Source organism: Lissotriton vulgaris, chromosome 2_2, assembly GCF_964263255.1.
Source record: "Lissotriton vulgaris chromosome 2_2, aLisVul1.2, whole genome shotgun sequence".
Lineage (NCBI taxonomy): Eukaryota > Metazoa > Chordata > Amphibia > Caudata > Salamandridae > Lissotriton > Lissotriton vulgaris.
Window position 1 is genome coordinate 123,400,901 of NC_141688.1, and position 18,452 is coordinate 123,419,352.

General features: G+C 44.3%; 1 protein-coding gene across 2 annotated transcripts in view; it reads right to left on the minus strand.

Moving 5' to 3' along the window:
• The window catches only part of SCAPER (S-phase cyclin A associated protein in the ER), a 3,157,511-nt gene that overhangs the window by 2,436,761 nt on the left and 702,298 nt on the right, over positions 1–18,452 (minus strand). For both annotated transcript variants that reach the window (XM_086959426.1, XM_086959427.1), the window contains exon 10: positions 2,068–2,298. In XM_086959426.1, the coding sequence (XP_086815552.1) occupies positions 2,068–2,298 (231 nt within the window). The remainder of the gene's footprint in view (positions 1–2,067; positions 2,299–18,452) is intronic.

The following is an 18,452-nucleotide window of genomic DNA, read 5'->3' on the forward strand; positions in this document are numbered from 1 at the left end:
ACTCTTTAAAAGAATCAAAAAAGGAATGACACAATTTTGGTAGCATGCACTGCTATCATCAGCTACTGATTCAGCTACCAAATCATTTTGTGCTCCTAGTAGTGGGAAAAAGACAACTTGGAAAAGTGACATGCACCAGGGTACTCTTCTGGTACCAAAGTGTCAGGACACTTTATTCTTTCTCATTCTGAGCAGGTCCAGGAGAATCATGGAAGCTCTGATTCTTTGTTGATGTCATCAGTGCCACAAAAAAGTGCAAACACTGAAGATGAACAATTGGTTATGCCTTAATGGCATTAACACCGAGGTCCTCCGCTTTGGTACTAAGTCACCAGATATTCTGACAACTAATTGTCTCCCAACCGTTGGCCCTCAATCTAACTGTCAGAAATATGGGAACTAATGTTAACAAGAATCTCCTTCCCCACTCTTTTCAAAGCTGTTATCAAACGTGTTTATTCCATCTCCATATAATCCTACCACATCTGCAAATCAAGAGAGGTTTTTCTATCACCATATCTGTTGCCTTCTCTTGCATCAACCATAGCAACTGAATCCTCATGAGCTGCTTGACTCATCTGTAGCATGCAGGGTTTTTATCACTATGTCCTAACTCTAAAATCTCTCAACTGGCTGCCAGTCAACTAAAGGTCAAACCCTTTCTGTGGTTCAGAAAGGCATTCATGGCTCATCGCCAGTCTACCTTACCTACATTTTATTCTGCACTCCCCAATTAGAAGCTTAAAGTTAGTTTACCAAAATCTTATCTAAAAAATTAAGCCTAATCTTAAATGGTCTGGTGAAAGATCACTACACCAACAAGGCTATACACTCTGGAACTCTTTCCTACCACATCTCTTCCAAGAAAACAGTTTACTATCATTCCACAAACACCTGTTGCACACAACAGTTTGAGCCTACGTACCATTCATTAAATATGTTTCTCAGTGGCATGCCTGTGCACACTATAGCTTCCTCTGGTCACATGAATGCAGTAAAAAACTAAAAATAATAATAATATGATCTATAGTTTGCTAGATTCTCACTCGAACTGCAGTCTCCTCTAAAGATGGATAGGAATTATTTCGAAGTTTCACCTACAGCTTTTTACACTACAGAGGTGTTGGGTCTTAGGCCTCGAATCTTAAAAAATCCAAGCTCTAAAACCTCAGACACAAACCTGCACCAACTACTGTGCAAACTTACTGAAAACCTTTTAGAGTTGGTTGAAACTTCCTTTACTGATTTCGGATTTCATCCTTCTTTTTTGAAAGTAAGGCCTTATCAAGTACAGGGAAGTAATTAGATGCTGCACCTGTGACCCACCTATTTGTATGAATCTACAAAAACCTACTAAATATTATTTAAATTTAGTGTATTCCTAAACAAGCTACTGTTTACTTTCAGATACTATTTCTTTTAACCCCTTCCATGCGGCCGCGATTCCCCTGGTGTGCTGTAAACAACACGAACAGGGGCGGGCCGTGACGAACCCCAGCCGTCATCAGCACACGAGCACCGTAGTGCATGACGGCTGGGGTTTGTCATCAGCATGGAAGGGGTTAATCGATAACTTTGTGCTATGAGCATTTTGATACCTCATCGCTAACATTTAAAAGCCCGTAAACTTGACCCAATTGCTTCTTTACTTTCACCCTAACATTTCAACCCACATGTACCTGTAAATTAAAACGTCCCTTAATTAGGCCCCATTACTTTAAAATAACCTTGTGCATTAAAATGATCCTATCCTGAATCCAACATACACCTAACCTTTGGGCGAATGTTAACAAGGTATTTTTTTAAAAAAAATTTCATTATACTAATAATAGTAACTGTATTTCACATTTTTAATTTTCCTACAGATTTATCTGTCTGAGAAGCTGAGTTCTTAACCAGATAAGAGGGAGTTAGAAAGTAACTTGGTTGATTTTGATATTCCAATACTATGTTACTTATTAGAGGCAGGAGGGTCTTAAAGTATGGCCTTCCACAACTAACCCATTTAAAATCATACTGACCCCATAACAAGGGTAAATATCTAAAATGAATCCCAAGTGTTCTTACCAAGCGTGCACCACTTGCACTTGAAAGGTCCGAGGGGTCCATTTCACTTAGGAGATGTACATTGTGTGCCAGGTCCTTATCATCATGACAGGATGAAAGGGATGACTCCGCCTCTATACTATTGGTAGTAGATACAGGATCTATGAGAACCACAGGGATTTCAGAGCTTGGCAGGTTAGCATTTTCTTTCATGGAAAGCTCAAAGTCGCAAGGCGAATGGTGTGCTGTAAACTGAGATAAAAATTGTAACATTTGGTCAAAGAAGAAAATCACCCAATGCTGAAGCTAATGTCTCATATTAAAACCAACTTCATAGGTGAATGCAACTGCAAAGAACAAAAAAAAAAAGCCACAGAGGTAACAATATAAACATTCACAATGACACATAGACAAACATCTCATTTTGCAGGGAAAATAACATTTAGTAAATCTGAAGTTACAATATTAGCCCAAACTCCCATAACCACCCTCCATCTGCTGCATCACCCCATCCTTCCATTATATTTCTCTGAAGCACTGTACTTTTACTCACTATGCTACGTTTAGTAAGAATTTAAAGACTACAGGGGCTGTCCATCAACCCTGAACCAGGTACAGACAATCGATACGCCTAACAGAAGGTTCAGGAGGAAAGGTCACATAGGATAGGATAGGCTAGGATGTGGATTTGTATAGCGCAAATTGTTGCCCGGAGGCGTCCAAGCGCTGAGAATACCAGGTCCAACCAGGGGGGAAAAAAACCACAGAGGGAGGGTGGGAAGTTTAGACTGGATGAAATAGGAAGGTTTTTAATTGTTTGCGGAAGGTCGTGAGATTAGAGTTGGATCTTAAGTGCAATGGGAGGGCGTTCCAAGCCCTCGCCGCATTGTAGGAGAAAGACCTACCTCCAGATCTGGATCTCCTTACTCTCGGGGTGACTGCTAGGAAGGACTGGTTAGATCTTAGGTTCCTGTTGGGCCTGTAATGATGGATTAGGTCCTGTGTAATCCTGGGGCCAGAGTTCCAGAAGGACTGGTGGGCTATGCACATGGCTTTGAACAGAACCCTTTGGCGCACTGGTAGCCAGTGGAGAGTGACTAGCCCGGACCTAACTGACTGTCTGCGAGGGATGTCAAGTAACAGACGTGCGGCGCAGTTCTGCACTATCTGCAGCCTCCTCAAGGTGGATTCTGGGGCTCCAAGGTAGAGGACGTTATTAAAGTCGAGACGAGATTGGATCAGGCCTTGTACCGCTGCTTGCTTGGCTTCCATAGGAAGGAGGGGGAGAATTTTCCTAAGCATCTTCATGATGCCGAAGCAGGTGGCCGAGAGTTTGGTAGCTTGTACGTCGGAGAGAGATCTATCCATCCATATTCCCAGGCTTTTAATACTGTTTTTGGGGGTAGGTGGAGGGCCCATGCTGGGTGGCCAAAGGGTGGGCGGGAGGCTGGGGACCGAATTGCAGAGGACCATAAGCTCGGTTTTGTCTCCATTTAATTTTAAGGATGATTGGGACATCTAGGATTTTACCTCCTCTAGACACTCTCTGAGTCCGCTCTGTACAGGTAGATTGGTCTCCTGTGTCAGGGAGACCACCAGCTGCGTTTCGTCCGCGTAGGAAATGATCTTGATCCCAAACGGACGGACGGAGAGACACACCGTGTCCAAAGATTGCAATTTAATGGATAATTGATGTCAATAGTCACCCATATGAAGCGCCCAATAAATCGGCAATATAGATTCCCGGCACACGACTAAAGTTCCAAAAACGCCTTCTATTGATGCGTTTATCCATTAAATTGCAATCTTTGGACACGGTGTGTCTCTTCTGAATTCTGTTTTTTGCAAGCTGGAATTATCTTGACAGCCATCCATTATCGTTTGGTCCGTCCTCTTTCTAGAAAGCTTTGCAACGCTCAAGCAAATTCCAGTCCCGATGATGACCGTTCAGTAATACAGCAGTCGAAACGCCGTCGACACTTTTTAGGGCCATAATTCTTTAAGGACACATTTTTGTTTGTGTTGTTCCTTTACACATGTAATGTTCTTTGTTAAGCCACATGTTTGGTTTGTGATGTTTGGTTTTTTTTTAATACCAACATTTTGTCTTGAGCGTAACCATCCTTTTTAACTTTAAAATATCTTGAATAAACTATAATGTTTTTTGAAATTTAAAAACTTTTTCTGAATTTATGTATTGATAGGCTTCTTTTTCTTTCTCCTTTTCTTCTTCAATTTCGATTTTTACTGTATGTGGGAAGTTGTATTATTTATGTGACCTTTCCTCCTGAACCTTCTGTTAGGTGTAACGTTTAGTAAGCAGGCTCGGGCAACATGTTGCCATAACTTAGAAAGATAATGCAGACTTAGCTGTTCCCACACTCAAATCCCAAGTCAATAACCATTTTTTGGTGGCTTGAAAAAACAACTGGGGAAACCTATTTTGCATACGGCTTCGGCATGGGGCACTGCTACATGCTGGTGTATTAAGTCTGGAGCACATCTCGGGGCATTAGGCACAATTTTCAGCCATTCAAATTAGAGTTAACAAAACAACTAAGACCTTCTTCTAATCAACACAACAACCGGAGTAACACTTTACCTGGCCAATGGTATAGAGTTTTGGGGCCACACCATGGGGTAGGAAAGTCCAATAGAAATGCTAGGCTGCAATACATATACAGATCATTTTCTGCTACATTGAAAGAAAGGATGTACTGAATATGAGGTCGGTTTCTGATCTCCCGCTTCCCTATTCAAACATGTGAAATCAGCAGAGTCTTTCTGCCCATCACAGAAACAAATCTAGGACAGAGTTGCAGTAGCCTAATGATCAGTTTTTCTGCATTAAATATTTGAGAAATGTAAGAAATCGAAAATGATGGCGAGTAAGGGTCCACAGTTGATGATATAACGCATTTAACTCTCTAGAGTCAAAGAAGATGTTTACTATATGCCAGCTCAACTACTTTTGCGAAAATAAGTCTAAAATCACGCTACTATATTTGCAAAAGCTGAACTAACTCTTCTGCTAGCCATTTATCTACTAATATTCTGCAAAGGGGGATACAGGCTGTGTTAATAATTGGATTCCTATATATCCTGAAAAAATAAAGATAAGATAAGCTGACCACTGGCATCCAAACCTGTAACCATCACCTTGGGACACTGAACACCAATATCTCATCAACGCATAGAAAGCAGTCACTAATACACCCATGAACCTCATACGAACAGCGTAGACATCAATAACTGTACTTCCATTATTTAACCTAATTTTAACCTAATAGATACCACGCTCACTTTAGCTTGATGGTTTTAGATTAGCTCAGCTTTCATATAGCTCCACATACTACAAGTGCACATTAAATAAAAACATACTACTGAGGGAATTAGATATTCCGACAACTTGCACATTTATATTCACTGTTCTGGAAGTTTCTAATCTAGCCCTTTCTGGTGATCTTAAGGTGTTTTACTCTCGCATCTCCTGTTTCGTAATTGGATATAGCATTCTTCCTTCTGCACTTCACAACAGCACTAATGGATATAAATTACTCTCATAGTAGATAAATTCTACTAGGTGTGTGCTTCCAGTGAAAAAGAATGCTTGCATAGCCCTCACTGCCTTGTAGGAACGCATCACCTCGTTCAAGGAACCAGAACTGCCTATACTGTAAAGTCAATCAATCAAATCAAAATAACGTTATTCACCTTTAGTGGCTGCATAAGAGTACAAATAGTTCTCACAGTGCAATTTGATCGAAAAATGATGAATATCAGTTGATTTTTTGGGTGTTTTCCTTAAAAAAACAATATTTACAAGTAAGCTCATTGCTAAACAACTATTCCTTATAAAAAGAGATTATTACAACAGGCAATTTAGATGGCACTACCCCAACGTACACGTTCCCTTATTCTATATCAAATTCTAGTTAACATATTTAAAAACCTACAGCAATTCATCTTCAGGGATTGGGCAATTGACGACAAGTTAACAAGAATGATCATATAAAACAACACCCCTATCTATAGAACTTCTCCTAGTCCGAAGGACTGAGTAAAAAAATTGCAATCATGAAACAGATACGAGGAGTTTCCAAGGAATTAATAACTGCAAAAGCTGAAGTGTGAGAAAACAGACCTAGTTTTGTCATCAAAGGGAGGATGTATTTTTTCTCTGCATTTTATGAAAACAGAAAAATTTAATATAGGACATTGTTGAATAGACAGGCCATCACAAGGACATGGCGATAAATTATTTAATGAATGTTCATGATCTGGGTATCCTGCCATCAGTGAAAAAACATTTAGTCTCATCCTTGTTAAAAGATATCAATGCATGTTGTTACTAACAAAGGAGAGATATGAATCATGACCAGTGGGCACTATGGGCAGAGTTTGGTAGAATATAACTGACTTTGCTTTGGTTGCGTTGCCATCTTTCCAACTCATATTTTTTAATAAAAGCCTCTCTCAGCTTAGTCTTGGAAAAAGACAAGCATTTGCAGAGTGTTGTGTACAGAAAAGATAGTCCCAAATCTGTGAGAAACTTCCTGTTGTATACTAGCCAGGGAATACTATTGTCTCAGTCAAGATTAGTTGTATCTTCTATTACAGCTTGATTCAACCCAACCGAGTCCCTTTTCCAAATACGCAGCATAAGAGGAGAAGGGCTAGTTTGATTGTGTCAGTCATAAAAGGGAGAACAACAAAACAAACAAGATGCAGTAATAAAAGGGAGGCCAAGTTATTTGTGGGCAATCAAATTAGAACAAGCCGGATTAACCGAAAGCAACTTTTAACAAACATCCTCCACTCTCTGCAAAGTACTCACTTCAGCTGTGCCCCAAATTTCTGCGCCATAGGTGGCTATGGCTACAGATTTTGCCAGATACATTTCTACCCTTTCTCTAATTGACTTTTTGCCCAATTTAGAGGCAAATTTCCACAGGGCAACTATGCTTCCTTGCAGCAAATTGATTCTGTTTGCAACCATAGCGGACCAGTTAAGTTTGGAATCAAAGAAGAGGCCTAGATACATAAATGACTCTACTCGTTTCAAAGAGCCCCCATCTAGATGAAATGAAATAAACTTTTTCCTTCCCAGTCCACCTATCATAACAAAGGTTTTCGATCTGTTAACCAGCAAACTCACAAAAGCCATATAAAACTGGCCCTTTTTTGCGCAAACATACTTTGCTGCAAGTAAGACTAGATTGAGTCCTTGGCCGATTGTAACCCTCCCCTTTCTAAACCCATATTGAGTCTTCGGTAAAACATTGTTGGCGAATGCCCACTCCTCCAATCTATTTAGGAGCAATCTCCCCGTTAATTTTACAGTGCTATCCAGCAGAGAGATTGGACGATAATTTGCCAGATTCATGGGATCCCCCTTCTGATATATATGGTTGATCAGCAATTGTCTCCAAAATACTAAAGGTCCCACTTTAGAAACCACATTAAAAACTTGTTTTCAAGAGCGGAGTCCATAATGTTTTCTGTTAAAATAAATATCCAGAGGAACCCCATCCGGCCCGCTGCCTTTAAGGCAGGCAATTGAGAGAGTGCAAGCTCAATTTCCTCTAATGAGGTTTCCATCCCTCGGTGGGCAATCATTGAGTCAACCGTTTGTTTTATAGCACTATCCTTCTCCACATTGCAGATACTCTGGTAGTGAGAGAGCCAGGAGGATTCATCTATACGAGTATCAAGAGAGGTGCCCCACTGTTCCTGAAGAAGAGGGGCGTGTACCACCCTCCAAAAGGCCTTGCTGTCTTTACTCCTCGATGCCTCACCCAAATTTACCCAAGCTTCATCTCGTAACTCAGTTTTGCTAAGATCACAGCTTTTGCTGATGATACCCAGCTCCTCTTCACATGTAAGAAAACTGATCTTTCTCTGATCACTGCCAAAAACTGTCTTGCTGAAGTTTTTTTAATGGTTAGCGCAGGACCAACTGAAATGGAGCGAGGAGAAATCTGAGGTGCTCCTTTATGGATCCTTCCCCCGCATTTCAAAGAGGATATTTGGCGGGTGGGTTACCCCATGCCTAAATCAATGGGGAGCCTGGCAAAAAATGTGGGGGTATAGTTCAGTGAGGAGCTAAAATTTCTGCCACAAATTAATAAACTAGCCAGTGTGTGCTTTGGCACACTGAAATGCCTAAAGACGTTTCTGCCCCTATTGCCCAAAGTGGCTAAAGAAATGGTGACCCGGGCTCTCCAACATATCAGCTAAAAAAGCTGCAGGTTGTCCAGAACGCAAATGCTAGAACTTTACTGGGTAATCCTGGCAGGACTAGCGCTAGGCAGACTCCACGGGATCTGTACTGACTCCCAGTTGACCAACGTGTTCTGTTTAACCCTTTCGATGCTGATGACGAGCTCAGCTCGTCATCACCCACGGGTGTCGTGTGCTGATGACGAGCTGAGCTCGTCATGGTGCCACTAAAATGGCATTTTCCAGCACAGGGGGGGGGGAAACGCCCAGCAGCCATGTGGTTAAGGCTCTCACGCGTGCCCACGGTGCTCTTTACAAGGCGGGGCCTCAGTATCTTAGGTGACCCTTCACGTTCTATGTGCCACCCAGACACCTATGCTCCATGGGTCAATGCCTCGCTGTTGTACCCAGGTACCGCCTGGCTAGAATGGGAGGCAGCTCCCTCTCTGTCAGAGCGTCCTAAGGCTGTTTAAAAAAAAAATCGAAAAATATTGCTATTCAAGTAACCATCCAGCCAGGTCAGCTCCCCGTTTTCTTTACCATTTGGCTTCCGGGCCGGGACACTGCCGAGTAGCCGTGCGTGTTATAACTCCTTCGACGCTCATGACGAGCTCAGCTCGTCATGATGTACACCTCTCATACACTCACGACGAGCTGAGCTCGTCATGAACAATGGGCTTTCAAAGCCACCCAGCACAGGAGGGGAAAACCATTAGCAGCCATGGCGTTAAATGGAGTTTAACATGACATAACTCCTTTTTTCTCACCATTCTAATTGTTTTATAGTCAGCCCGTAGCTTCCTTATTAGATCTTTATTTATGGGACTTATTTTAAAAGCTGTACGAAGTTCTTTAGAGGCTTTTGAGAAATTTGTCTCAAACCACCTTCTCGTGGAAGGAGCGTTTGTTATGGCTGGGCATGTAAGATTACAGTTTATAGATGTTAAAATGTTATTAAATGATGTTACTACCTGATGGCTATCAGTATTGGTATCTAGGCAGGATTCAATCTCAGGTAGCAACATTACCTTTTCAACCTTTGGGAGGAAGTGAATTGGATCAATTTCCTCCCATATGAGAGTAAAATCATTTTTCCTACTCAATATCGGGCTTGGGGCACATATACATCTTGACTTGGCAAAGAAAGGCTAAAACAAAAACAAAAAAGAAGGTAAGCATGATCACTGAACTTGGTCAACTCAACTTGATACAACTCTTATGATTGGCCTGAATATTTGTAAAATCAATTGTCGAGGTAACTCAGTGCATTTAAAGGTAGGGAGGAATTGACCAGCCATGTGGTGACACAGATTTATTATAGCTAGATCCCAAGTTAATAAAAATCTGTTTAAAATATTTCCATAATTATGAAGCATAAAATTGACAAGAAACGAATCATTAGTCAGTTACCCCACAAATACGTTGATCCTATTTGAGGCAACAGTGTACATTAAAATGCCCAGCCCACGTTTTTTTTAAAATTCTTAGATGATATGTTAATAGAGCTTCCAATATTCCCCCTAGCTCATCTGTCACCTGTGTAGGATTCTTAAAATTATTATTATAAAAGTTAATCACAAGCAAATCAATTTTCCCAGAGCCTTTAGACATAACAACATGAAAATGGGGAGAGTTATTAATAAAGTTCACCTTTCCTAGAGTGATCATGTTTGCAATAAGTGTAAGTAAGCCCCCCCCCCCCTTGGATCTACCTCCTGCTGATAGAACTGCTGGGGTAACATAAGAGCAATAACCATTAACATAGATAGGCTGTTCTGCTCAAGTTTCCTGGAAGCAGATAATATCATTATTCGTAAAACACTTAATACCAATTTTGATTATCTTTTTTATTTTCGTAAACCAATTTATTCCAGGAAAGAAACTTTATGTCACTATAGGACTCCTGTGAGCGATACACCGTCAATGCTGGAGAGAGGTTATAAAGTAGGTTCAGTTGGTGGAGACATAATGCTGTTTGGTGAATCTAGCATCGTTGGCTGCTGCGCTTCGCCCTTTGACTGTGGAACCCCCAGAGTTTGCCACTCACCGCAATAATTACATCACCCAAAAGCACACACCTCGTTTCCCGGCTGCATCATCTTGCACACACTTCAGCCGAAGGGGGGCGTGTGCGGCATGGGAAGACGACCTAACACACTCTTTGCCTGTAAAAATGTGGACCTGTTGCTGCGAGTAAACACGCTATATCTCTAATAATTATAAACAGAAGCTCTTACATTTTAAATACCTACATGTGGTTTACGTTACCCTTGTGCTGCTTGCCAAGATGGACCGCAGTAATCCAGATACCTGCGAGATGTGCTGCAAAGCATGCAGATTTTATACATCTGGTGTGGAACTGCCCGGCGGTTTTAGCATTTTGGGAGGCGGTATTCAGACATCTAGAACTTATAGTCGAGTCTAACCTTGTGCCTTGCCACTACTGGCCCTGCTGGGGGATTTCTCTCCACTGGGTGTGGGGATCAGACGCTTTGTCGCAATTGCTTTGTTACTGGCTAAGAGGCAGGTCTCCTTGCATTGGGGCGCAACTACGCCGGCGTTGGTGAAGGCCTGGTTGCGAGACCTGATGTACTGCGACACCACCAGCGATATCTATGCTTCTCTGCTGCCCCCTGCCTCCCGCCCTAAAACATTTGGCAGCTGCTACGTTCTTATTTGCTGCTCGACTCCGAGATCACTGATTGATGTGCCCTCTATGGTAAAAGTAACCACTGTGCCGGCTGTCTGATTGTATCATATTCATTATACACGACTCATTATAGTGTGTACCTGCAACGTTGTTTAATGTTGGGTTTTTTATTTTTATTTCTAGTCACTATAGTTCTATACATGTTTTGCATGTCAATAACTGCTAAATAACATGTTTCACATTATATATGCTAACTGTAGTTAGCGTATTTGAAAAATTCAATAAAACAAGCATTTGCAATGCAATAGTTCTCGCATTTTCGAGAGTTGAAGCTATTGGCATTGTTAATGCCAATGCTTTTTATTTATATGTTTTGAAAGCATGCAAGCGGTGCGTAAACACGCACTTTGTGCTTATAGTTGTTGCTTGAGAAACAAGGCAGGCAGTAAAAGAGGTGCAGTTACTGCCAGTCTTGCTACTCGTAAGCAACTACTATACGTGCAAAGTGTGTGTTTAAGCATCGCTAGCAGGTTTTCAAAACACAAATGAAAGGCATTGTCATTTAAAATGTCAATAGCTCAAACTCTTGCAAATGTGTGACCTCATGCATTGCAAATGCTGGTTTCTTTTCCACTGCACATAGTAAGCAGGTCTGGGACCTCTTAGAGTAGAAGCTACTATTCACGGTCATGAAGATATCGAGGTCGAAGAGCTACATGTGTGATATTTGTCAGCCGTGGACCAAAAGCTAATGTGTGAAGAGGAAGCTCTACATCTCAAAGTAACAGAAATCTCTACAGAGCACGGAGACGGTCCTGGAATAAGACTGTGACCTTGGGCGTGAGATGTGCATTTTATGGGCAGGTTAGGTTTGTGACGCTTTCTATAGAATTGGCTGAAGTCCATCATTAATAAATGAATGACTCCTGTGAATGTCTCATGCAGGGTAGGCCGACCTTGTGTTTCCTTAAGCTGGTATCTACTAACGAGACTGCAAATTATTATAAGGAGCTACCTAGACTGTCAGTGAGCTGTCTTTGGTTAATGATGGGGCTATCATTCTTCATTTCTAATTTTCCTTCTAAGGGGAATCAGGTCTAAATGTGGGATTCTTTGGACATGACTCATGCTGGCAGCATCAGTTAAAACTTACCAGGCTAATTTATTTTGCACAAGATAGGTGCCCAAAAGCATCCCTTCTGAAAAAAGCTAATAGAACAATCTGGTTTTGGATCCTAGATTAACAAGCATTTGCAATGCAATAGGCCTCGCATTGACGCGAGTTTGAGCTATTGACCTTGCAAATAACCTTGCCTTTTATTTTTGTTTTCTTTTTAAAACATAAATAAAAGGCAGTTATTTACAATGCCAATAGCTTAAACTCACGTAAATGCAAGACCTACTGCATTGCAAATGCTTGTTCATTATCCTAATAATGCCAAAATGGTTAATTTGGGTAGAAATCAGTTCTTATTAGTGAAGACAACCCCCAGCCACAATGGTACATTTTAAAATCTGAGTTTATGCTTCTCACAATGAATCACTCAAACTTTACCCAGTATGAATGCCCTATGGCTCCTTTCCTACACCTCTTATGTAACATTTGCTATACACTGATTTATACACGTGGGGTACATTATCTCTGTGTGATGTAATGTGCTTTTACACCCTACTATGAAAATCATGTAAGAGTGGTAATGGAGACTTGAGGGTCACTGTTAAAGGGTGGTAAATAGCACTATTTTAAATTGCTTGATTTTGCTTGCAAGAAAGTGTCACTTATAGTCGTTGAAATGTCACTCATAATTACACCGATATTATGATAATGTCACACATTGCAATCTGAAACCTTGGCAGTGAAGGATTAGTGTTTCTATGTCTAATGTTACTAAGTGCTCAAGTGATATTTTAACCTATTAATGTTCGATCTTTGCCTTTTCCTGCTATTTCCCGGTGACAGCGTTATGAGCTTTGCGCTAGACTGGTACTCACTTTCATTCTTCAGCGCGGAAATAAATGGAACCATTTTATTTCAGTTCCATAAACAAAAAGGAAACTTTAATGTGAGTGAAAACATGTTTGGCAACGCGTTCAAATACACAACCATTATACAAGCAATTATGTATGGCGTTTAGGCAACCACCAAATAATATTTTGTATGGTGTGACCTTTGGAACACTGCGATTATCACAAAAATACTGAAAAAAAGGCTGAAGGCAGAAAGGCCTCGTACAGGGGTCAGTCCCCAACATTGACAGATCACACTCGCGATCAAAGGCGTTTGGTTTGTGTCGGTGCATGAAATGCGAATATAAAAGTGTTGGTACTTACAATCCTAGCGTACCTGCCCGCCCTTCTAAGAAATGCAGGTAATCTCCTATTCACATGAAAGAAGTGCAGACTACTTGTTCAAATCTGCCCATTTAAAACACTGCAGGGTATATTGAGATGTAAAGCACACCGTTTATAACGCAGGTTCTCAAATGCCCCTATAACGTGTGACAAATTCTAACTCCTTCCATGTTGGTATATAGTACTTTGTATGTACAGGCTTTTTGTCCCGTAACTAATAGAGGGGGCGTGGAAGGTTAAACTACAAATTCCAGAATATAAAGCGCTATTTTAATGATTACACCTGCATGAAGAAGCCACCTATCTCACACACTTTACAAAGTAGCTTTTGGCTGCTACGTATGGAGTGGTATGAAATGCAAGTACAGATGAAGTAATGCTGGAGGCTCTGTGTTACGGTGAGGTATCAGTAATCTCTCCTGTGAGAGTACTGGTATGGAGTTGCGCAACAGGGGTACTACTAAGGTGAAACCCAGGCGTTACCTTTGTTCGGCTCTGTCCTTTTTGCTCTCCGATGAGCGCTGTAGGTGTTAAACCGAATGCGCCGGTCTCGAACGAAAGCCCAGCACCTCGGTACTCCAGCATGTAGTGGCTGGCCACCACGATCTCCAGGTGGATGCTCACTATCGGATTCACTGATGTCGCCGCCCCTCATGGATGAAGCTTCTGTTTCTCTGTGTCAGAGCACAGCTGACTCCCGTGAATGACAGGACGGAAACTCCACAGATTAGCCAAAGATATTTAAGGAAACAAGCCCAAACAACCTTGACCCGCATAACAGCCATATGCAGGCACACAATAATATTTACATTTATTGTTCAACGCACATTGAAAAAAAAGCTGTTGGTGTTGTGCAAAAAATATAGTGCATGTGTTACGCCGCATGTGAGAGATCCAATTCCGGTGGGCGGGGCCACAAGTGGACAGGGTGGTAACAAGGAGGGACTAGTAAGCCTTCTTTTCAATCCGGAGCTAGCATTTTTGATGCCAGTGAATGGAAAAGATGGGAGTGGCTTTAAGTCCGCCTCTGTAACCTTCGGAATTCATATTGATTCCAAGAAGCCCTCGCATGGCAAGGTCAGCGCATGCGTGCTGCTAACGACAGGCGAGACCTAAAAAAGCAAGGATATAGTGCAAGGCAGTGTCCCCACTGCAGCCTGTATCTCCCGGCCGTGCACTATGCAAACAAACACACACCAAGAGAGGACACAGGAACGGTATTTGAGATTAATAAAAGTATGGGTAAAGTGCCACGAGAGAGAGAACAACAGTCAGTCTATGGGGCACCAAACTAAAAATACCCTTTTGGACTGCAAGGGGTTGAACACTAACATTTATAAATGTATGCAGTCACACCAACTGTACGCCATAACAGATTTAACTGCTATTAAAACAAAAGCTGAGGGTTAGAAAGGTCCCACAGGAGTAGTGAAGTAGTTCAAAAATAGGTATTTACAAATAACACATTTTAGGAACCTTGACAAAACATGCCTAGGGTTTAAATATATACTACGGTCTGTATGCATCAAATGTTTTCCAAATAACAAACTATAACATTTTATTTAAAATGCATGTTTCCAAAACAGCAGTTGATATAGCTTAAGGAACAATTTGTACAACACAGTAAAAACAAAGGCTACATTTTCAAAATATCCGTGGGGGCAACAATAGCTTTTACTGCTAAAACCAAACGCTGCATACTCAATTCAATAATCTTTATTTCGTTGCAGTTGCATCATAAAAGATATACAGTTAAAATTCATTAGAGTACAATTATATAATATTCAAAAACACAAGTGGGGTATGGGAGGTCTACTTAAAGCACAAGTTACTACTTGTGTAACGATATATCTGTAAGAGACATTAGTTAGTGATAGATTCCTTACCTTAGAATATCCCCAGGCGTCAGACTGGATCCGGAAATTTTTGCGTAGCAATACCCCTGCGCGCTGGTAGGCGTCGTCTGCGGCTCCGCGTCCGTCGTCGGCGTCGTGAGCGCCGGGATGACGTCATCGGAGTATATAGACGGCGCCCATGCGCGCTGACGTCAGTTCTGATAACACAGCTTTTCCGCGCCAGATACGCAGAGCCATGATAGAACTAACACTGGTGCCATTAAAACTAGGGCCCTGAAAGGGGATGACCTTAACCCTAAATATCGGTTCGCAAAACGGGGAGGATGGGAGGGCGGTAAGGAATCTATCACTAACTAATGTCTCTTACAGATATATCGTTACACAAGTAGTAACTTGTGCATCTGAAAGAGACACGTTAGTGATAGATTCCTTACCTTAGAATAGATACCCCAGCAATACCAACCCCGGTGGTGGGTCTGCGAACCAATATCACACCAGAAAGTCCTGGAGGACGGAACGGCCAAAGAAGCCATCCCTCCGGACTTGACTGTCCAGGCAGTAGTGTCTCGCGAACGTGTGCAGCGAGGCCCACGTGGCTGCCTGACAGATGTCCTGCAGGGGGACACCGCGGCCCAGGGCAGTTGTCGTTGCCGTGGCCCGAGTGGAGTGAGCCCACAATCCAGCCGGGGGCTCCTTCCTCGCCATAGAGTAGCATGCTTGGATGCACAAGATGATCCACCTGGAGATGGTCCTCTTGTGTACAGCCTTTCCCTTCTTCGCGCCCACGTAACCAACGAAGAGTTGGTCATCCACCCGGAATTGGCGAGTGCGGTCTAGGTAGTAGGAGAGCGCACGTTTTGGATCCAGACGGTGGAGCCTCTCCTCCTCTTTCGAGGGGTGCGGAGGCGGAAAGAAGGTGGGCAAGGTGATGGACTGCCCGATGTGGAAGGCCGTGACAACCTTGGGCAGAAAGGAAGGCCGTGTACGCAACACCACCTTATCAGGATGAACAGACAGGAAAGGTGGAGAAGAAGAAAGAGCCTGGAGCTCACTCACCCTCCTGGCAGAGGTGATGGCAACCAGGAAGGCCGTCTTCAGCGTAAGGAGACGAAGAGGACAGTTATGAAGTGGCTCAAAGGGAGCACACATCAGATAGGTGAGAACAAGATTCAAGTCCCACTGGGGCATCACGAAGGGAACAGGAGGGAACATGTGCGTGATGCCCTTCAGAAATCTACTCACTATAGGGGACTTGAACAAGGAAGGCTGATCTGGTAGCCTCAAGAAGGCTGAAAGAGCAGAAAGGTACCCTTTAAGAGTGCCCAGAGCAGAGCCCTGCTGGGCAAGGGAAAGAAGAAAGAGCAGCACTTCCGAAAGGGGTGCAGAGAGGGGATCCACAGCCTTTGCTGCGCACCATGCCACAAATCTATTCCACCGGCAGGCGTATACCGACTTCGTGGAGGGACGCCTGGCTGCCAGAATGATGTCACAGACTTCGGGAGGCAAGTCAAATGGCCTCAACTGCCGCCGCTCAATCTCCAAGCTTGTAGGTGGAGACTGGACAGGTTCGGGTGCAGGACCGTCCCCTGCTGCTGCGACAGAAGGTCCTCCCGAAGAGGCAGACGAATCGGGGGATCGACTGACATGCTGAGTAGCTCGGGATACCAGTATCTTCGTGCCCAGTCCGGAGCCACAAGGACGACCTGGGCCCGGTCGCGCCTGATCTTCTTCAGCACTCTGGGCAGAAGTGGTATAGGCGGAAAGGCGTACAGCAGGCCGCAGCTCCACTCGCGACGAAAAGCGTCTCCGAGCGAGTGCCGCCTTGGAAACTCCAACGCGCAGAACTGCTGACATTGCGCGTTCTCTTCTGTGGCGAATAGATCTAACCAAGGCTCTCCCCACTGTCGAAAGAGACCTTGCGCCACGTCCGAGTTCAGACGCCATTCGTGATCCATCATGCACCGGCGGCTGAGTTCGTCCGCCCTGGCATTCAGAGAACCTGCCAGGTGTTGAACCACCAGAGTCACGCCCTGATGTTCCAGCCACTGCCAGAGGCGCAGAGCCTCCTGGCAAAGGGTCCACGACCCCACACCGCCCTGTTTGTTGCAGTACCACATGGCGGTGGTGTTGTCGGTGAACACTTGCACCACGCTCCCCCTGACAGAGGGGAGGAATACCTTCAGCGCAAGACGAATCGCCCGCAGCTCCAGAAGGTTGATGTGGAGCCGGGACTCCGCCGGAGACCAGAGGCCTCTGATCTCCGCCTCTCCCATGTGGCCTCCCCAGCCCAGGAGGGACGCGTCCGTCACAACTACGTGCTCCGGCTGGGGTAGAGAGAGGGGTCTGCCACTGACCCAGTCGCGGTCCGTGAGCCACCACTGCAGTTGCTTCGCAGTGCCCTCCGAGCTCAGGACATGATCGGACAGGTTGCCCTGATGCTGGGCCCACTGAAACTTCAGGTCCCACTGCAGAGCCCGCATCCGCCACCTGGCGTGACGCACCAGAAGGATGCAGGAGGCCATCAGTCCCAGAAGCCGCAGCGTCAACCTGACCGAGACCCGGGATAACGGCCTGAAGACAGGAATCAGAGCCTGAATATCCCGAACCCGCTGCTCGGGTGGGTAAACCCGAAACTGCGCCGAGTCGAGAACCGCTCCGATGAAAAGGAGCTTCTGAGAGGGACACAGGTGCGACTTCGGCACATTGATGGAAAACCCCAGCAAGTGCAGGAGGTCGGCCGTAGTCTGGAGGTGGGTGACGACTGCCTGGGGCGAGCCCGCCTTCAACAACCAGTCGTCGAGGTAGGGGAAGACTGATACCCCTTGCCTGCGCAGATGAGCTGCGACCACCGCCATCACCTTCGTGAACACCCGTGGGGCGCTGGTAAGGCCGAAGGGGAGCACGGTAAACTGAAAGTGCTCCAGGCCTACCGTGAACCGCAGGTAACGCCGGTGGGCCGGCAGGACGGGGATGTGGAAATAGGCGTCCTGCAAGTCCAACGCTACCATCCAGTCTCCTGGGTCTAGGGCAGCCAGGACCTGAGCCAAAGTGAGCATCTTGAACTTCTCCGTCCGGAGGAAGCCGTTGACGTTCCGCAGATCCAAGATAGGGCGTAGGCCCCCTTTGCCCTTCTTGGGTACCAGAAAGTAGTGGGAATAACATCCACGCCCTACTTCTGGCCCAGGAACGCGCTCGATGGCCCTCTTGGCCAAGAGGGCCGAAACCTCCTCTTGCAGAAGTTGCAAGTGATCCCCCGACACACGGTGGTATTGAGGTGGCATGGATGGAGGGGAAGACTCGAAGGGGAGGGAGAAACCCCTTCGGAC